The sequence below is a fragment of the Triticum aestivum genome, chromosome 7A, assembly GCF_018294505.1.
Source record: "Triticum aestivum cultivar Chinese Spring chromosome 7A, IWGSC CS RefSeq v2.1, whole genome shotgun sequence".
Classification (NCBI taxonomy): domain Eukaryota; kingdom Viridiplantae; phylum Streptophyta; class Magnoliopsida; order Poales; family Poaceae; genus Triticum; species Triticum aestivum.
The window spans coordinates 717,450,827-717,472,152 of record NC_057812.1 but is presented as its reverse complement, the minus strand read 5'-3'; the positions used below and the strand labels follow the sequence as shown (position 1 = coordinate 717,472,152).

The 21,326-nt window shown below is 47.3% G+C and overlaps 1 protein-coding gene and 1 pseudogene across 2 annotated transcripts; one reads left to right on the top strand and one right to left on the bottom strand.

Annotated features, from left to right (window-relative positions):
* The first annotated feature begins 1,580 nt into the window (after positions 1-1,580).
* LOC123153854 (disease resistance protein RGA5-like) lies at positions 1,581-7,254 on the top strand (annotated as a pseudogene).
* A 7,808-nt stretch (positions 7,255-15,062) lies between these two features.
* LOC123149645 (chloroplast processing peptidase) lies at positions 15,063-18,698 on the bottom strand. Of its 2 annotated transcripts, none has more exons than XM_044569342.1 (6): positions 18,104-18,698; positions 17,074-17,142; positions 16,928-16,996; positions 16,052-16,138; positions 15,601-15,668; positions 15,063-15,524 (listed from the first exon to the last, which is right to left on the bottom strand). In XM_044569342.1, the coding sequence occupies exons 1-6, from the start codon at positions 18,566-18,568 to the stop codon at positions 15,410-15,412; spliced, it is 873 nt and encodes a 290-aa protein (XP_044425277.1). In that variant the 5' UTR covers positions 18,569-18,698; the 3' UTR covers positions 15,063-15,409. The 2 variants fall into 2 exon arrangements, with proteins under 2 accessions (XP_044425277.1, XP_044425276.1); XM_044569341.1 differs by having other exon boundaries at positions 15,063-15,493; positions 18,104-18,697.
* Positions 18,699-21,326: the final 2,628 nt, after the last annotated feature.

Below are 21,326 nucleotides of genomic sequence, written 5' to 3'. Positions count from 1 at the left end.
ATTCAAACGTTTCTCAAGATAGAAGGATGTTTAACGCTTTGAAGTTTTTGTTTGTGCATATGTTTGTCGCCTATAGAAGAATGAGTGATCTCTTGCCATGCAAATCATGGCCTTACCACTAGGTCCCCGATGGCCAGCGGGATTTTGGAAGAATTTTTTAGGATAATACATAAAAAGTATTGAACGTAAATATCAAAATTGGTTGCATTAAATTGTTATTGGTTATATAGGGGGGGGGCTAAATTTTTTTCTTGGCCCGGTCCTTCAAAATCTCAGGACCAGCTCTGGTGATGAGACAACTATACGGGTCACGACCGTATGGTCGCGCCGCTTGAATCATGGGCGTAGAACGAGATGTGAGACCTGGCTGTGTTATGAGTGCGGCTGTCGGTGGGCCAGCTTCCTTTTTTGGCGGAGAAAAACTAGGATGAGAGAGATGTACTTCCTCCGTCCGCGAATAAGTGTATAACTAGCTTTTGTACTAAGTCAAAATTTTAAAACTTTGACCAACTTTATAGGAAAAAGTAGCAGCATTTATGACACCAAATTAGTATCCCTAGAATCGTTTTGAAATGTACTTTTATAATATACCAATTTGTTGTCATATATGCTACTACTCTTTTTTATAAATTTGGTCAAAATTTTAAAACTTTGACTTGGAACAAAAGCTAGATATACACTTATTCACGAATGGAGGGAGTATTGTACGAAAATGTAAGAGAGATGTATTGACGAAAAGTTGGGTTGTTGTATTGTACTCCTACGATAGAGTAGGGATGACAAATTGTGCTGTGGCGGGTTCTGTTTCATCTGACGGGCCTAAAGCTATACGCTAGTGCAGCCTGAAGTCTCTTAAAGAGGGATTGCTCCGGCTATAAATAGCCACCTTCGTCTATTGGTATGGTTGGCTGCTTCATTTGATATTTCGATAAGATTGACTGAGCATCCCTCTTTGAGAGAATTCACCGAGAAAACCCTAAAGCTGAAATTTAGATAATGGTTGAGCATCACGGAGATCAAAGTCGAGAGTTGTGAGCCTATTACCCTTGAAAGCTGCTAACTCTCTAGACGGTTAAGCATATGTCTGACTCACTAACAGTAACTCTGGTCACCGAAGACAAAGTGTTCAACAACCAAGAGTCATTATGGTCCGTTAAGCAAAGTCTGTTGAAGGTTTGGAGACTGGCGAGAAGAATCTACCATGAGTAAACTCAACTGAAGTTTGAGGAACTTCATGTTGAGGAGAATATGGCAAAGAGAGTTTTTCTCCTATCTTCAATGACAAGTCCCTCCAGCCAGACATAGCTCTTTTGCTGAAGATTGAATTTGTCGCCATCGAGCACCACTGGTCCTTCATATCCTATTACATTACTTTCACTAGTTTATTTTGGGTAGTATTATATGTCATAAGATATCTATTTCTGATCTATGTGCTCATATATTTCGTGCATCTCTATCTGTTATTCAATCATGTTTTCTTTCTCTAGTTCGTGTTTTTTGCTATGAGCTTTCTATATTAGTTATAGTAGTTATCTTTCTGTTCTGTCTTGTTTCTTTTCCGTCATAGATTCTCTTTCGCAATGGCGGAGCCAGAAAAAAATTATCAGGGGGCCGAAGGCTGTTAGAACTGGTTGGAGAGGGCCAAATCATTGGAACGTAAGTTTTTAGCAGCAAATACTCATTAATTGTGCACTATTCATTAGATAATTAGCAGCAAATATTGGATGTGGGGGGGGGGGGGGGGGGTGCTTTTCCCCCTGACTCCACCACTCACCATTGCTCTTTCGTATAACTGCATGTGTTTTGTTTCATTTATGTGGTGTTGTGTTGAGAGTATTTAAGTTTCGGAAGAAATAGCCCCAACCGTGGCCTTGTAGGAGATGGCAACTAAGAAGAGATGGGATGAGGAAGAAAACGTGCGGCTGAAGTCATTCACGTCGGGACAAGACTAACTGAGACAAAGCGGTGTGTGGTCCCGGAGGGATCGAGTACGTGGCGTGTGCAACGATGTGATCCCAATCGTGGTCTCTTCAATCAGTTGTAATCGGAGGAGGAGCACGCAACCGGTGCCGCGCAAGATCGGCCAGCCGATAGCCAACCTTAAGAGCAACTCCAACCGGTCGACCTAAATGAACGTTGCTTTTGTTCGCCTTTTGTCCGTTTGGATCGGCTCGGCGGACACAAACGTCCGGCGCTGTGTTTGGATCGGCGTAAGCGCCCAACGCCGGCCCGACTCATTTCATCGGCGCGTCAAAAAAAGTATTGCAAGCATTTTAAAAATAAATACATACATTTAATTAAACATAAAAGCCGGCCACGAAGGCCGGGAAAAGTCCACATTACATTAATTAAAATACTAAAAATTAGATGACGCGCTGCCCTAGGCGTCCTTGTCGGCGGCGGCGTCTGCATCGGGACCGGTGAGGTCGATCAACGTCGACGCAGGGCCGGCCTAGGGGAACGCCGTGTTCCAGACGGCGGTGATGTCGGGCTTTGCCGCCGTTGCCTACGCCGCCGCTGCCTGGGCCTGGCGCGCCTCCTCTTCGGCCTCGCGCTCGAGCATCTGCAGGCGCTGGCCCTCCCGGCGGTTCTCGGCAAGCCGAACGCGGCGCTAGTGGTCGAGGTAGGCCGCCTCCTGCTTCTCCGTCGCCCCGAGCCAGATCGGCGGAGCGCTGACCCACTCGCGGACTACTCCAGTCCAGGAGTAGCGCTCGATGTAGGCCGGCTCCTCCGGCTCGGCTTTGGGCGGGGACGGCGGGGCCACCAGCGGCACGACGCAGTCGCCCGCCGCGGAGAGGGCCATGGCCTCCGCCATGGCAGCCTCGAAAGCCGCCTCGTCCGCCTCCCTCCACCGCTCCTCCTCCTCGCTCTCCTTGATGGCCGCCTGGTAGGCGGCCTCGGCCTCCTGGTCCTCGTCGCGGACGACGAGGCGGGCGGCGGCAGGCTGTGGTCGACGCCGCGGACGCCGCGTCGCCTCGACTCCTCGTGCTCGATGGCGAACCATCGAGCCCAGTTGAGCGAGTCGACGGCAAAGCGCGGGTCGGCACGCTGCTCCTCGCTCAGCAACGCCCGCCGGCACCGCACCTCCTCCGCATGGGCCCTGCCCGTCCGTGGCGCCGCCGGCACTGGGATCCTCTCCGGATCCAAATGCCAGTCGTGCGGCAGCGTCACATCCGGGTACGGCAGAGGCACGCGGTGGTGCCAGTGCCACTCGGCCTGGTGCACCGGCACGCTGATGCGTTGCCTCTGTCGGGGAGCGCGCTCCGGCGCGGGGAGGGCGGGGGCTTTGCCCTTGCGGCTGCTGCCGACGCCAGAGAAGAAACCCATGCTGGCGGTGGCTAGGGTTGTCGCCGGCGTGGGGGCAGGGGTGGCCAGATGGGGACGGGGGGGGGAGTGGTAGTGGATGAGGACGGCCCCGCCGCACGCCCGGCTTAAAAAAGGACGACCGTCGTCGCTGACGCGTGGGCCCAAGGTGGGCGGTCGTCATAAATTATGTTGACCGTAGCGGTTGGACAGCCGCCAGGTGGGGACGCGGCGAACGGCGAGGAGACGCGTGGCGCGTCCGCTTCACGTCCGCGCCGACGCATTCCAGGCGCAATTTTGGGCCGGAAATGGGTCGGCGCGGACGCCGGGCGCACACGATTTGAGTTTGGGTCGGCGCGTTGGGCCGCCACTTTTATCCGCGCCGATCCAAACGGACGCGGGCGGACGAAATGGGTCGCCCCATTGAAGTTGCTCTTACCCCTTATGTTTTTAATAATTCTGAGATATAAGATGTCCTTTGGTGTCTTTTCTCAAATGAAAAAATGTGCACATCATCTTAAAGTAGGATAAATTAGGGGGGGCGGTGAAGCCCTAATGACCTTTCGCATCCATCAAGTAAGAGGCGCACGCAAATATCTGATCGCCAACCTCCTGGATTGGGCGTGAGAGAAATAGGCAGATCATGGAGGGCCAACCTATGGTGAGCTATACAGCAGGGTCGATGAACTCCCTTGTCGACAAGCTCACCAAACTGAAGAATCCTCCCATTATAATCCGAGAGCTAGGGCAAGATCTGGTGACCCTTCAGCAGGATTTCTTCGACAAGCTTGCCAGGCAGCGGGAGACGAATTCGCAAGTCGCAACATGGCTGGGGATTGTCCCCGAGCTAATCTTCGACATCGAGGACTGGACCGATCAGAATCCGGCGGCAGCGAACACGGGGTATCAGAATCCGGCGGCGACGGTGAACACGGGAGGTGAACAGTCGGAGATAGAACAGGAAGTAAAAAAAATTCAAGGCCCGTTCCGATCATATGCTTGAGCTCTGTGAAAGGTACAAACTTGTTACTACTACCGAAGTATCCACTGGCCTCCATGATCCTGGTGCTATGCCCAGCTGCAAAATCACAACCGATTCACGGCTATTTGTTGAGGAGAAACCTACCATCGTGCGTGTCCCCTGCCTAAGATGAGATTATTCTCAAGTATGTGATGAGCGAGCGTGAGAAGCTCAGGGTGGTTTCCATCGTCGGAATGGCAGGCATTGGTAAGACTACTCTTGCCAAGGAGATTTATGCAAAGCTTCAAGGGGAGTTCGAGTGCCGAGCTTTCGTCACCCTTGGTCGGAGACCGTCCATGAGGAAGACTCTAGTGGACATACTTCACCAAGTAAAGTCCTTCCCGCCGCTGCCGACGCCGATGCCCAAGAAGAAAAAGGTAAGGCGAGGAAGGGGAACTGTCGGCCAGGATCGGACCAAACTCTTAACTGAGCTTTGGGAGTACCTCGGCACGAAGAGGTACGTACTTGCAGTTTAATTACCTTATCTTTTGTCAAGAGTCTTGTGCAATAGATCTAGTGCATGATTTGATGGCGTAAACTGCACTTTTTGTGAAGTTTACTGCACATATATATGGTGCACCGTACTTTCGTAGAATCGACTCTACTCTTTATCTGACTGTACATTCTTTTTATCAAAGTGTAGTGCATTTTAGACGTAGATAAAAATTATCAGAGGAAGTATATCATTGCAAATTTCTGTCGAGCACAAATCAAATGATATACTTTTATGGCATGTATATATATCATATTGAATTAAACATGTCAGGTATTTCATCATAGTGGATGGCCTATGGAGTAAACACGCTTGGAAAATTATCAACAGTGCTTTGTGCAATAAGAATCGTGGAAGTTTGGTATTAATAACGACTTGCATCAACGATGTTGCCAAACGTTGTTCTGTTCCTCCCACAGATATCTATCGGATGGAGGATCTCAGCGAGAAGAAATCTTTATACTTAGATCCAGATAGAGACCGACAAACCGAATGGTCGTCTCATTATGATGATTTTACCAGAAATGTATTCAGAATGTGTGGTGACATGCCATTGGCGATAACTATTGCAACCGGCTTATTAACAACGAAATGCCACAGAGAACTGGCAGAGCTCAGGATGCCCATTGTTTCATCAGCAGAGCAATACTTCACATCGGAAGGGGTGATGAAGCTACTGCAGATGAGTTATGCTGCTTTGTCTCTGCCTTTGAAGTCTTGCTTGCTGTACCTTAAGTGTTTTTCGAGAAGATTATGCCATTAAGAAAGATCGTCTGATACGGGTATGGATAGCTGAAGGGTTTATCCCTAGAAAAGATACGGAAGGAAGAGGTCAACAAACAAGAGAGGAATCAATCAGTTTGTGGGAAACAGGAGAGAGATACTTCAACGAGCTTATCACGAGGAGGCTGATTCAACCGGTGTTCAACTACAATGATGACCAGGCAGTGGGTTGCACCGTTCATGGTCTGATCCTCCATTTCATCAAGTCGAGCCAAGGCAAGTTCGTTACATTCGGTGCCGATCTCAGTTCCGGGCTGTTTCCAGGTAGCATGCATACTGTCAGACGACTGTCGTTGGACCGCTACGACGACCAAGACCAAGATGTCACCTTGGCCTCGGCCGCAGTGCACCTGTGGAAAGTGCGATCCATCACCGTCTTGGGGGGTATTGAAGGGGTTGCTAGTACTACTCGTCCGGCCCTCAGAGTTTCTGGTAAAATAGAAGGGACGTCTCTTCTTCCATCCTTCAAACTTATACGAGTTCTTGATCTGGAAGATTCTGATAGTCTGAGAAGCCGTCATCTAAAAGGCATTCAAGGGTTGGTTCTGCTGAGACACCTAGGAGTTGCCGGGACCGCCATCGATAAGTTGCCAGAGGAAATTGGAGAACTAGGGCAGTTGGAGACCCTGGATTTGAGGCGGACGACAAAACTGAGCATTTTGCCTGCATCCATAGCTAAACAGAAAATGTTGGCACATCTCCTGATCGACGGTCATGTCAAAGTGCCGGAAAAAAATCCTAAAAATGCAGGGATTTGAAGAAGTGTCAACCATCGGTGTAGACAGTAAGAGTAAACTCCATTCAGTGATAGATCTCATGGATAGATCAGAGCAGCTGAGGGTCCTCGGCGTAAGATTGCATGGATCACAACTATCTCATCATCAAAGTGTCAAGTTATTCCTTGAGAAGGTTGCAAGGTCCACCAGGCTCACTTCCCTCTCTCTTGACTGCCAGCTGCACTTTGATTTGCTCGGTTTGGAGCTCAAGTTCCCTCCACCAGAGCAGCTCCGAAGATTTGAGTTGACGCTCTTCGCTCCGATCCCCCGAGTAGCCGCGCACAAGATGAAGTCCCTTCTCAGCGTTACCCACATGGATATTGAAATGTTCCAGTTGGACGATGAAGGTGTCGGTGTCCTGTGAGGCTTGCCTCACCTAGTCCTTCTCTAAGTTAGTTTCTTCAGGTAACATCACCCCATGGCCCAAAATGAGCACAACGGGCAGGTGCATCGCCGGCGCGGATGGTGGCTTTAGCTCTCTGAAGGTGTTCTCGCTCATATGCCAACATGGTGGGACGGAGCCGGAGTTGACATCACGAGCCATGAAGAAGCTTGGAAGGCTTTCTCTCGAATTCAGCGCACGGAAAACACTGTCCCTGTATGGAAATTTCAGCTTCGGCATCCAGCACCTCTCTTCTCTCACGCGAATCCGTGCCACGATTGACTGCAAGTCTGCTGCGGCTTCCGAGGTGAAGAATGCGGAGTATGCAATCAGAGAGCAAGTGGAAGGTAACTTTTGCATGATGGAATTCAGCACAAAGGATCGACACATGATGCTGCCTGACGAAGCCAACAAGAAACCCACCTCTAAAATTGAGGTCTACAAGTTTATATCCCACGGTACAAAATGGCTGCGTCGTAAGTTATCATGTATTTAATCATATATTGTTTCAAGTCGCCCAAATAGACAAATGCAGGCCGTGCATGCTACTTCAGGTGCTCCTCTCTACGCACTAAGTAAAACTGGGCTATTTTTTTTTTGACATACATATATCTTGTATATGTGTTGAGATATGTATTTAGCACATGTATTCTTGTACTCCAAGTCTTCCTCCTTGTGTATAGTTGAGGATATGACTTGCCCTATGTATTATATATACTTGTGCATATGCATCCAATCAATACATTGTGGTTTGCATCCTATTCCTCTACATGGTATCAGCCTAAACCCTCGATCCTCTCTAGCCGCGCCGCCGTTGCCTCTCCCGGCCGCCGCCGCTAGCCCTACCTCACGCCGCCGCACCCCTGCCACCGCACCCCTACCGCCGCGCCTCCTTCCTCCCAACCGAGCCGCCCTCCTGCCGCTGCACCTCCCGAAACCCTGAACCTCGCGCGCCGCCACCCAAAACCCTAACCCTCCCGAGCCTTCTCTCCTTTCCCTCCCGCAACACCACACCTGTGCCACTCCCCTTGCCCTGCTGCTCCACCCGCGCCGCACCACTCGCCCCGCTCCCGCCGCATAACCCGCGCCGCCACCGCTCCATCTTACTGCCATGTCGGCCCGCTCTACCTCCTCCGGTCCTAGCAACCCCTTCGATTCCTCCTATGGCACCGAACCCGACGAGCCCCTCGCTGCCGACATCCGCAACATCTCCCTCTCCGAGCATGTTCCCATCATCCTCTCTCACACCTCCGCCAACTACTATGTCTGGAAAACCTACTTTAATCTCCTCTTTCGTGAGTACAATCTCCGTGATCACGTGGACGGTCTCGCCAACTTCTTCGCCGGCAACCACGACGCCAACTGGGTGGCCATCAACGCCACCCTCATCCGGTGGTTCTTCCTCACCGTCTCCCCCGACATCTTCCACACCGTCTTTCGCGATGGGGGCGATGCCTACACGGTGTGGACCAAGATCAATGGCCTCTTCACCGACAATAAGCTCCAACAGATTGTTTTCTTGCAGCAGGAATTTTTTGGGTGTCACCAGAACGACTCCACCATCGACGCCTACTGTCTCCGGCTCAAGACCCTCTCTGACGAGCTCAACTACGTCGGGTTCAAGGTGGGAGATGAGCTTCTTCTCTCGACGCTCACCGCCGGTCTCAACGAGGACTTCGGCAACGCCGCCTCCAACCTCACCCTCATGGCCAACCCCTCCTACGAGCGGGCGATGGCCTATCTTCGTCTTGAGGAGCAGCGGATGAAGCATCTCCGCACCCATGTTGTCCACACTGCCCTCGCCGCCGGCCTCTCCAATAGTGCCCCTACACCACCATCGGCGCCTCGTCCTCCACCTACCGCGCCTCACCCACTGCCCCTCCCCCCCCGGCACCGCAGCCGCCTCAACCGGCGCGCACCGGTAGGAACCGTTGCCGCGGTCAGCGCCAAGGAGGAGGCGGTCAGCGACAAGGCGGTGGCTGTTGTGGCCAGCCCCGCGGACAGCAGCAGCCCCCGCCCCCATGGGTCGGCGGCTACAACCCTGGACGGGGGCTGTGCATGCGTACAGCATGCCCGTGTCGCGACCCCCACCTCGGGGATCCTTGGTGCCCACCCCGCCTCTCACCAGGCCCTTCTGGCCGCGCCCCAGCCGGACGTTCTCGGCGCCTATGGTGGGCCCACTGTGTCTTCCTACGGCGCCTAGTACAGTGCCCCTGGCTATGGCGCGTACAGCACCCCGCAGCCCTCTCCTGGCGCGTGGGACCCAACGCTCTTAGCGGCACTACAGCAGCCGCCACCCTACTCCGGTGGTGGCGGAGAATGGTTCATGGACTCCGACGCCACCGCTCATATGTCTGCTTACCCGGGTAACCTATCCTCTATCTATCCTACTTCTACTCCCTCCCACATCATCATCGGCAACAGTGTTGGTCTCCCTATATCGCATGTCTGCTCTGCTAGTTTTCCCTCTAACTCTCGACCTCTCTCTCTCTTAATAATGTCATTGTTTCTCCCCATCTAATTCAGAATCTCTTTTCTGTTCGTAATCTTTCTCGTGATAATTCTATAACTGTGGAATTTGACGAAGTTGGCTTTTTTGTTAAGGACGCTCGCACCAGGATGATTCTTCACCACTGTGACAGTCCCGACGATTTCTATCCAGTTCAGTCGTCGTCATCTTCGGGTGGTCCTCGAGCTCTTTCTGCTGGCATCGACCTTTGGCATGCCCTTCTTGGGCATCCTAGCACTTCTTCGCTTTGTCAAATAATGCGAGGATTTTCTTTTTCATGTAATAAAACGGCCGCTCACTCATGTGAAGCATGCCGGAGGCAAACATGTCCGTCTTCCTTTTAGTTCCTCCTCCACAGTTGCTTCTTTTCCGTTTGAGTTAATTCATAGCGATGTATGGACCTCTCGAGTACCAAGTAATTCTGGCTATCTTTACTATCTTGTTATACTGGATGATTACTCTCACATTGTGTGGACATTTCCTCTTCGTAGGAAATCCGATGTTCCTGCCACCCTCATTGCATTCTATGCTTATGTTTCCACATAGTTTGGGCGGCCCATACTCGCACTTCAAACCGACAACGGAAAAAAATTTGACAACTTCACCATTCGCCATCTCCTTTCCTCCCATGGCACTGTGTTTCGTCTCACATGTCCATATACCTCTCAGCAGAATGGCCGTGCCGAGCGCATCCTACGCACCCTCAACGAGTGTGTGCGTACCCTTCTTTTCCATGCATACATGCCCTCCCGTTTCTGGCCTGATGCCCTCGCCACCGCCACTCTTCTCACCAACCTCCGACCATGCCGCCCACGCTGGAACTATGTGCCACATCATCTTCTTTATGGCACTCCTCCCTCCTACGATGGCCTTCGAATTTTCGGTTGTCATTGCTACCCTAACATCACCGCCACCATGCCTCATAAACTCGCTCCTCGTTCCGTTCCATGTGTCTTTCTTGGTTACCCGGCCAACATCAAGGTTTATATCGTTGTTATGACCCTGTGTCTCACTGTGTCATCACCTCCAGGCACGTGTACTTTGATGAGCTTGTTTTTCCCTTTGCACAGGAACAGGTGGTGCCTCCATCAACTCCCGCGGTGGGTCCCCCTCCGCGCCATCGCTCCTTGCCGGCCTTGGGTGCCCCTGCGCCTGCCGGGCTCCTGCCCCCTCCCGTGCCTCCGCACGATGGGCCAGCTACCACGACGTCTCAGTTGCCTTCACCGGCCGGGTCGGCTTCACCCGGCCCCGCGCCATGGTTGGCCTCGCCCGGCCCACGGTTGGCCTCGCCCGGCTCCGCGCCTCGGTCGGCCTCGTCCGGCCCCGTGCCTCGGCCGCCCTCCCCAGCCGGGCCGTCGTCACCAGCCGGGTCGCCCTTCAGGTGCGCTCCAGCCGGCCCACCAGCCAGGTCGGCCTTCGCTGACTTGCCAGCTCGGGCTGCTTCTTCCGCGGCCGCCTCGACGCTACATCGAGCCCGTCACCGTCTCTTGATGCCGGGTCTGTGGCCGCACCTGACGGTTCTGCCGGGCCTCCACCCTCGGTTGGTCCGGTGATCGTCCCCGTCACGCGCTCTCGCACGGGCATCTTCTGTCCCAGTTCGCGATACAATGCAGACGAGTATGTCTGCACCGCCTCCACGTCCACGCCGTCTCCGCTCCCGTCCTCCGTCCGTGCTGCCCTTCGCGATCCTCTCTGGATGGCTGCGATGCAGGAGGAGTTTGACGCTTTGCAGCGGAACCGGACTTGGCAGCTCATTCCTCGTCCTCGTCACGCCAACGTGATCACGGGCAAGTGGGTCTTCAAGCATAAGCTTCGCCCCGATGACACTCTTGACCGCTATAAGGCGCGTTGGGTTGTCCGTGGCTTCCGACAGCGCGCCGACGTGGATTTCACCGACACTTTCGCTCCGGTTGTTAAGCCCAGGACGATCGACACTGTTTTACAACTTGCGATCTCCCGTGCCTAGCCGATTCATCAGATGGACGTCTCCAATGCCTTTCTTCATGGTCATCTCGAGGATCAGGTTTTCTGTCAGCAACCCACTGGGTTCGTTGATCCGGCATGCCCTGATCATGTGTGCCTGTTCTCCCATTCATTATATGGGCTCAAGCAGGCCCCCTCACGCTTGGTACCAGCGCATCGCAGCGTTTCTTCATCAACTCGGCTTCCGCTCTACACGCTCCGATGCTTCATTGTTTGTCTACCGCCAGGGCACTGACACGGCATATTTGCTCCTTTATGTTGACGACATCATCCTAACAGCATGCACTCCTCAGCTCCTTCGTCAGCTCACTGATCGTCTCCGCGCTGAGTTCGCTATCAAGGACTTGGGCCCGTTGCAGTACTTTCTCGGCGTCGAGGTGGTGCGCCGTCCTGATGGTTTCTTTCTTCATCAGCGCAAGTACGCTCATGAGCTTCTTGACCGTGCTGGGATGCTTAACTACAACCCCGCGGCCATGCTTGTTGACATGAAGGCTAAGCTCTTTGCTACTGATGGTTCTCCTGACTCAGATGCTGCTTTCTACCGGTCCATTGTTGGCGCTCTTCAGTACCTCACTCTCACTCGACCGGAGATTCAGTACGCAGTTCAGCAGGTTTGCCTCCATATGCATGCTCCTCGAGACGTTCACTGGACCGCTATTAAGCGGATTCTCCACTACATCTAGGGTGCTATGGATCTTGGTCTCACTTTGCGTGCCTCTGCCGCCACTGATCCGGTCGCCTACTCCGACGCTGATTGGGCTGGCTTCCCAGACACCCGTCGCTCTACTTCAGGCTACTGCATCTTTCTTGGGCTGTCCCTGGTGTCCTGGTCGTCCAAACGACAGCGCACGGTCTCTCGGTCCAGTGCCGAGGCTGAGTATCGCACTGTGGCCAATGTCGTCGCTGAGTGTTCCTGGCTTCGTCAGCTTCTTCACGAGCTCCCATGTCCTGCTGATACGGCCACGGTGGTCTACTGTGACAACGTCTCCGCCGTCTACCTCTCCGCCAACACGGTCCATCATCGTCGCACCAAGCACATTGAGCTTGACATCCATTTTGTTCGGGATCAGGTGGCTCTTGGCCATGTTCGTGTTTTACACGTTCCCACATCCCAACAATTTGCCGATATCATGACCAAAGGCTTGCCTACGACTTCTTTTGAGGAGTTCCGGTCCAGACTCTGCATCAGCACGGGTGTCGCTTCGACTGTGGGAGGGTGTTGAGATATGTATTTAGCACATGTATTCTTATACTCCAAGTCTTCCTCCTTGTGTATAGTTGAGGATATCACTTGCCCTATGTACTATATATACTTGTGTATATGCACCCAATCAATACATTATGGTTTGCATCCTATTCCTTTACAATATGTGCTTGTTTCTCTCTGCAATCTTGTTTCAGAACTGACCCAGCATGTACATTTGATTGATTCTTTGTTTCATAAACAAGCGGTTTGTTTAATTTACTGGTCTTTAATACTCCCTCTGTTCCTAAATATAAGTCTTTTTAGAGATTTCAATATGAACTATATACAGATGTATATAGACGCAGTTTAGAGTGTAGATTCACTCATTTTCCTTTGTATCTAGTCCATATTAGAATATCTAAAAAGACTTATATTTAGGAACGGAGGGAGTATTACCATCATATTCTTCATCTACAAAGTTTCTGGGATGTGCATTTGAACAGGCACCATCAATTTATCCATACGAATACAAACGAAATCATTAATGAGGACTGTAATGCTCCTAAATTTTTATGGATACTGTTCATTCTATAAATGAATTTATGAAATCATATGATGTTCAATATTATTACTCACATTATTGGTTCATTGGGTGATAAATCCTGAAAGAACATGGTACTGACCTTGTATGAAGAAATCCCCCCTAACCCCCGCGTCATCCCCTCCCCGAGGACACGCGGGAACTAGGTCTTCCACCTCCACCACCACCATTCCCCTCTGACCGTGCTCCCCTCATCGTCATCGTCGCCGCCAGTGTGCCGTGTCAGCGGTGGGTCTCCCCCACCCTGTTTGTGTCTCTCAGGCCCTCCTCGGTGTTGGAACGTGCCGCAACTACATATCTGTGTCATGTGCCAACACCCCTAACCTGCCGCACGGATTGCATGACGCCAATTAGTCATGCCTAGATTGTAGCATTGCATCCACATGGCTCCATGATCACACTGTTTGTAATCCACGTGTAAATAACTAGGTGGTGTAAAAAGAGAGGAACAGTAGGTGTAGTGTTCAAGAGAAGAAGAGTGGAGGATCTTGACCTTGAGAGAATCATGGAAGTGGTCTTGGAATCACCCTACACTTTCATCCTTCTATTCTTGCCTCGATACTCTCTAGACTTGAACAAAGTGGCCGTTGAAATGACTTGTTCACTTACTTGCCATAACAGATGGGGTATGCAAGTCTATATACTTGCTCAGTAGAAATCTTACCATTGCCTATAAAAAGTAACTAGACCATAAGCACCGGAGAAATCTCCTTGGAACTACTAGACATGTTCAAATACTTTGAATGGTCAAAATAAGTCTCAGAAACCTCGGAGCCAATACTTGGAAGTACCAAGGTAAATAAGAGATGGAGGTTCTAGACGAAAAAAGGGTCTCTTCTTTGTATGAATAGAACAGACTCGCAGTACCAGGGAAAACCAATATCTTAGTAGTACTGTAATTGAGTAGTTGTTAACTGAATTATGCAGAAATGTCGAAATCACAACGCGAAGGTAACCCATAGATTTGCTAAGGACTACCGGACCTGTACTGTGACCTGGTAGAAGCAAACCAAAAAGGCTCCAGAAGTGCTGGAAAAAATGTTATGTTCAAAGGTGGTGGAGCTAATAGAAAGGATTTCAAAGGAAACATGGCTTGCCAATAGTAGAACAAAAATGATATGTGGTTTGACCTGCGAAAAACTAGGCTTGTTGGGTAGGGTTAACTCACTCTATATGGGCATGGTAGTACCGGTTGGATAACACGGTGGTACCGGATATGTAGGAAAATGTAGAAGTGGTCAAGTAGAGTGCCTAAGGTGGGTTTTTTTTGGACTTTGGCTTAGGATCTCGTTTTGGAATTCAAACCAAACTACATTTGCTTGTGCCCCCTCTTGTTAGTACGGTTGTCCTACACCCATTGTAAACCTTAGATTAATCAAAATCCTATAAGTTTCAATCTAAAAGCTTGAGGTAGACACCATCTTGAAAAATTGAAGGCAAGGGTCACAGTTGATATCACATAACCTTGAGGATTATTTTGCTTAAATTAAACTTGATAAACAGTTGGTCCTCCCAATTATTTGGCATACCTTGGACTGTAGGTTTCATCACAGTGTCCAGACCTCCTTTGTGGTGTTCGTTTTGGCCCATCTCATCTGGAAGACCGAAACTAGTCGGACATTTTGAACCAAATGTTGAGCTGGGAAATTCAGTGCCCCTTGCACAAATAATTATATGCAACATGCAAAACAACTGTTTATGTTCTCCAAGTTATTATGTCACCTCTTCTACATAGTGTGAAATAAATAAATTTCGATCTATGACAACAGAGCAAAATTATTTTAAGATAACAATTTATTGGTACATCGTGGATTGTATTTTCATGTAATTGGCCTATCAAGTGGCAGTGTGGCATCACAACATTACTAACAAATATAACAAGAAAAGAAAATTTCATGCACAACGACAAGGATAAAATGGCGCGGCAAAGCATGCTTTTTTATTCTAGCTCTTCTTTCAGTCTTGCTAGAACATGATGTCACACAATCCGGAAATCAATTGTAGCCTTTTTTTGTGGGTCATTAATTAGGAATGAGAACCTTCCAATTGACGGAATATAAACAACAAATTTCCTTAATATACATACAACAAGGGGCGGAAACAAGCAGAAACCTTGGAACAAAATGGTCTGCACTCGCGACTGTCATTCCTAATTCCATGGGGATCAAATTTGTTCCCTTCTCTGATTTCTAAAGACCTGCTGCTGTCAAATGTACTACTCTATTAAGTACTAAGGAGGAATATTTAGTCCAAAATATAAGCTCAATTGCCAGAAGCCCGAACTTCACACCAAATTAACTAACTAACTAAATTTCTACTTTGTCAATTTGACATCAATGAGTGATTCTGGTTTGGTTTCAGGGCCAAAGCAATCACGGGTAGTTGACCCTATTCGACCAGGCGGCCAGTACCGGAAAATAGATCTTCCCAATATGTTCTTTGCAGGAAGAGGACCCCTGAAAAGAAATAGTGCAATTGTACATGCTACTGTTATGCAAGAAGTTAACCATTAGGAAACATGGGAAAATCAGCATAAAGAAATCAGTGAAGTCGGCAGTATTACCACACATGGGAATCATAACTGTTATTTCGGTTATCTCCCATTACAAAAACTGCATTTTCAGGCACTTGCTGCAAGGAAAATAGTGATAAAGATTGTTAGCTAGCTGAAAAGAACATCATGACCTATTAGAACCAGATAGAGTTCATATTCAAGTATTCATGTATGTGTAAATAACACAACATGCATACAACTTCTCTATCCAATAGCTCGGGATATCCCACGTAGGTTGACTTTCAGCGATTCTGTCGTATGCCATAACAAAATCAACAAGTTTACTTTAGGAACCTCAACAATAATTTCTCTGAAAAGTCGAATGTTCCTTCTAACATGTCACAGAAAAATGGTTCATAAGACAAAACCAACAGTATCTCCTAGAACACGTTACATAAAAGGATGCCATAATTTAAGCAGAGATCTCTATCGCTCATGTGCAGCCTAAGAAATGCCTTACCACTGGGTTCATGTCATAAGAAGGTGGCTCAAGAATGAATTCTTCATCCCTAGCCTCACCATTCACAACTAGTTTTCCTTTATGAACCTGCAGCATAACAGGTAATGAAACATTAAGACTTCTTTATTTGAGAAAGTTCTGGTGTTTCCATTAGAAATTTGGCCATAAATTTAACATGTCCAGACAGCAATTAAAATTTAGACTAACTTGTAATAGAAGAAAATCACTTTACTTTAAGCTACCAAGGGTGTCTTTCTTCTAATGTGCATCACACTTTGTGTCTATTTTCTCATCCTTGTTTGTTCTGACTTCTGTAACTACTGGATTGTAAATATGCAGTTACACACCATTTTTAATTTGTATGAACTGGATCCTAGGCTTGCAGGCTCTCCAATATCAAAATATTTGGTCGTATTGCATATGTAAGATGCACTATGTCACTTTGTGATTCTTTCAAGTTATTATTCAACATATTCTCCTCTCTTAGCATGTTTTGTTCTAATTGGGCTGTGCAAAGATCTGGACATAATAAAATAGTTTTTTGACAGCATTTTGATGAATATACACAAGATGACCTTGATTACCTAAGCAATCGAAAATACAAATTATAGTTTGAGCAATTCTACTGAGATTGGCATATAATGATTGCCTTCAGTAGACCACTAAAAGCAACTGGCGAATTGAAGGATCAGCCAGAAACTGTTGCCTGGTGAGAAACTGAGAACATCCTCACAGTTGGCTGGAACCATTACCCCGTTCAAACTTTAGGGAGAAAAATACTAACCAGAGGATTTTATGTATGGAAACAAGTAAGAACGACATCAGTCAAGAGATATAGATATTCATCTAAAGTTTGTTTCCAATTCTGAAACTAACCTCAACAGTATCTCCAGCCCTGGCAACTATTCTTTTGATGAAAACATCATTATCAGTATACCCAACATCCTGGACAGGAAGAGTCACAACCAAGAATCAGCATATATTATCTGGAAACACTGCATATAAGGATGATTTGTAATTACCTGTAGCACCGGCGGGCTTTTGAATATTACAATATCATTTACACAAGGCTTCCTAAAGTAGTATGTAACCTGAGAAATATTGGTATTGGTGAAACTTGCAATCAAGTTAACAAAGAAAATCTATAGTTTTTAAAATATCAAATAAATCCAACATGAATAAGAACATCATGAATGAAGGCTTGTAGGTGCCATAGTGGTCTATAGAACTATCTTGCATTTTAGATTAACTTGATAGCTTTATGTGCTACTCTACAAACCCCCAGAGCATCCTGACTTGATGACCACACACACTTTGGACTAAGGATCAGGTAAATGCTTGGCTTGAATGAAGAAAAAAAAAACATATTTCCATACCTTTTGCAGAGATTTTATATGTGGTTAATAGTTATGACATATTTTTCAACCAAACACAAATATGGACAAAGTCAGCAAAGTGAATTACATATATCCCAGACTAGTTTCATCTCAGAACTTCTAAAACATCGACAGGAGATATACATAGCATATACCGAAGCATATTTGCTAACTCCGAGATGATTCGTTATTATATATTTCGTATACACAACAATAATTTTAGATCTGTTAGTTCAGAGAACAACAGAACAATTATAATGAGTCCTATTTAAAAAACATTATCAGTGGTACCATACATATTTTCCATATTATACTTGCACCTGTTAAGATCTTATCATATACTACAAAAGACCAGCCATTGCCTGCAGGGCTAGTATCCCAATTGCATTTATATGGTATTCAGTGTTGTATTAATCGTTATGAAAGTGAAATTCCAAGCATAGTAAGTGCAGCAGCACACCAGAAACTCATCTGTCATTTCAAACATAGCACATTGACTACTACAGTAGTAACTACTAATAAGAACTAGAGCAATATCAAGTGTGTTTTTCTGGAAAAAAAAATATAAAGCACCGATTTTGATGTCTAACATAAGTTGGAAAGAGGCTAATTCATGCACAGAACTTGACGGCACCGCGTGTTGAAACCAAAAACAAGGTACGGAGAAAGGACGGACCTTCTCGGCGACAATGCGGTCGCCGACGTCGTAGGTGGGGAACATGGAGAGGGAGGGAATGAACCGCGGCTCGGCGACGAAGGCGCGGAAGGCGAGGGAGATGGCGACGGCGGCGAGGACCGTCTTGGCGTCCTCCGTCGTCACGGTGAGCCACTCGGGCAGCAGCCCCTGCCTCTCCCCCTCCTCGTCCCCGTCCCCTCCGCCTCCACCGCCGCCCTCCCCTCCTCCGCCGCCCCCGCCGTCGGGGTCGGGGCCCACGGGAGGCGCTTCGGGCGGTGTTTTCGGGGCGGTGCGAACTCGAGTTCGCCTCCTGAGGCGGAGGCGCGGCGGGGCGCTCCGGAGCTGGAAGGCGGCGGCGGTGGCCGAGATGGGGCTGTGGAGGAGGGGTTTGGGGGATGGCCTGAGGAGGCAGGCGGCGGTGGGAGCCTGCGAGGCGGCGGGGAAGAAGTGGACGGAAGAAGACATGGCTGCGGAGCCTACGGAGGCAAGCGGGCAGATGAGAATGCGGCGGTGGTCGTCGGCTCGCCGGCGTCCGCCTCGGCCGCTGTGGCTTGGTGGGAGTGGGTGGGATAAGCCGGTCGGCGACTTTTTCTTTCTTTTCTTGAGGTCTTTTTTTTAGACAATTCTTTCTTGGAGGTTTTTCGTTTCTTTTCTGGAGGTGGGCCGGTAAGAAATCGGGCCCTGAGGAACTGAAGCCCACGCAGGAGAAATAATAAAAGATAAGTAAGATATATACATTGGATAAGAAAATCATTTATTTCTTTATATATATATATTTTCCCTCTTTAATCATACATCGAATTCCATTCTCGGGAAGACCACCATTTCTTTCCAAATACCTGGTATGGATTTATGCTTGTACGTACATATGTATGGGGGCATTTCATTGAATTTTACTAGCAATTTTATTCATCATGCGGGGGACATTTTATTTAATTTGCATGGGAATTTACATGCATCAGTTTTGCAGTTACATGTTGCCCAGAGAAGGACATTTTTATTGTTGTCTTCTCAAAACCTCCTTGGCAATGTAGGCGGCAGCAACCATGGTGCTCGTCGTGCGCAAGGATGAAACTGGAGCTAGCTCGACCAAAGTATTAGACCATTCATCTGACCCACGTGCAACCATCGAGGCGTGTTGTGGCTTGAAGATCAGTGACACGGTTCTCCTGCCTGATCCATGCGACTTGATTCTTAAGCTAATATATTGATTGCATGTTCAATCTTGGTGAACTCATCTTAGAAAGCAATTAGTTTACAGCCTTCAAGTTCTAGCAGGACTGAGTTTAGTGCATTGATACATGAACTAGTTCCCCTGATAGCTTGGATATAATCCTAGAGATGTCAGGTATTCAGTGGATAGGTGCACCCTTGGTTTTATGGTCCCGACTGTATGGATTTGTGAGATATCATAGTATTATTTTTTGTGTCAAGATAGGTGCATTAGAACATGATGCTACTTATATTTTTTGCACATCTTCAATGCTAAGGTGCTAAAAGCTACAGATTTGCATAACAGTGAGCTTTCAAATCAGCTAGGTGTTATTGACTACACACATCTAACTATGTTGCCTACCGAGTGTTGTTTAAATTTGTTGTTGGTTGAGGCCAACATGGCATTGGCCCCAACCCATGTTCCTCGGTAAATAAATGGTCACGCAATCAGTAAATGCGCCCAAGCCTAGGGAAGATCCCATTTAGAGCGTACCACGCTGGATAGATTCCAAGCGTGTGCACAACTCCCCATCCCCACCCCGCCCCGCGCCTGTCCAGTGTATGGACCGGTATTGCCGTATTGGGCAGTTTCTAGAATGTCTCCCCTGAACCGATGTATTCTTTTTTCTATCTTTTATCATCTTTTTCTTTTTTTTCTTTTATGTTTTCCATTTTTCTTTTTCCTTTTAATTTTCTATTTCCATGTTCATCTTTTCTTTTTGATTTTTTTCTATTTATATTTTCCCTTTTCACTTTTGGAACATCTTTCAAATTCGTAAAATCATGAGTATTTTTCTAATTCGTAAATATTTTTTAAATCCTGAACATTTGTTGACATCACGATTTTTTTAAATTCAAATATTTATTCGAGCTTGTGAAGATTTTTTGAAATCATGATAATTTTTCTAATTCGCAAAGATTTTTAAAAATATGTGAACTTTTTTTTACAAGTTCGTGAACATGTTTTGGAATCACAAACATTTTTGAAAAATTCAGGAAAATTTTGGAATATGAACTTTTTTTGAAACTAGCGAACATATATTTGAATCGGCGGACATTCTGTGAACTTTGGAGAAAAATTGGAAATTCCTGACTATTTTTTGTTTTTACGAACATTTTTAATATATATGAACATTTTTTGAATTCATTAACATTTTTTGAGTCAGCGAACAATTTATGAATTGATCAGTTTTTCAAAATTTCCTAACATTTCTGAATTTTCTGATTTTTTAATAATTTGTGGATATTTTGTAATTTACCAACAATTTTTCAAACTAATGAACTATTTTTGAAAATTCTGAACATTTTCTTTAGTTTTTGCAAATAGTGTTTTTCAGATCATTATTTGTTTTTAGTATGTGAACATTTTTCCACAGAAAAATGTTTGAATCCGCAAAACATTATGATTTACCGAACATTTTCAAAATCATGAATAATATTTTTGAATTCACGAGCATTTTATATTTCTTTAAATATTTTTTCTTCAAAAAATCACATTTCTTAAATCCTAAACTATTTTATAGAATAAAAAGTACAAAAAAGGAAAGAAAAGAAAAGAAAATAAGAAAACAGCCCCCCCCCCGGCCCGGTCCAAAAACACATGCGGGGGGAGCGAAAGGTGCATGTTTCTTCCCTATTCAACGCGTAGGCCGCTGAATAGGAGCTCCCCAAGCCTAGTTTAGGCCGCGCCCAACACCAGCCCATTCGCCCCTCCTATGATTTGGCCCAAGTTCCACTCCTAATGTTTTTCCATTAATTGGTGGACATGCCGCACCGAAGAAAGAATAACAAATACTTGAAACCACAATGAAGCTACACCTGAAACAAGAGTGGAAATGGCATAAAGGACTACTCGTATATGGTTCCTGTTCCATTTAGAGCCACCAAATTCAGCACTCAACACTATAGCATATGCATATCCCTGTGCATCAACACCAAGGGGCATGTCGTCAATGTTCTATCGCAGAGGCAAGCAAAATCAAAGAGTAACTATCAAACAAGATACTCT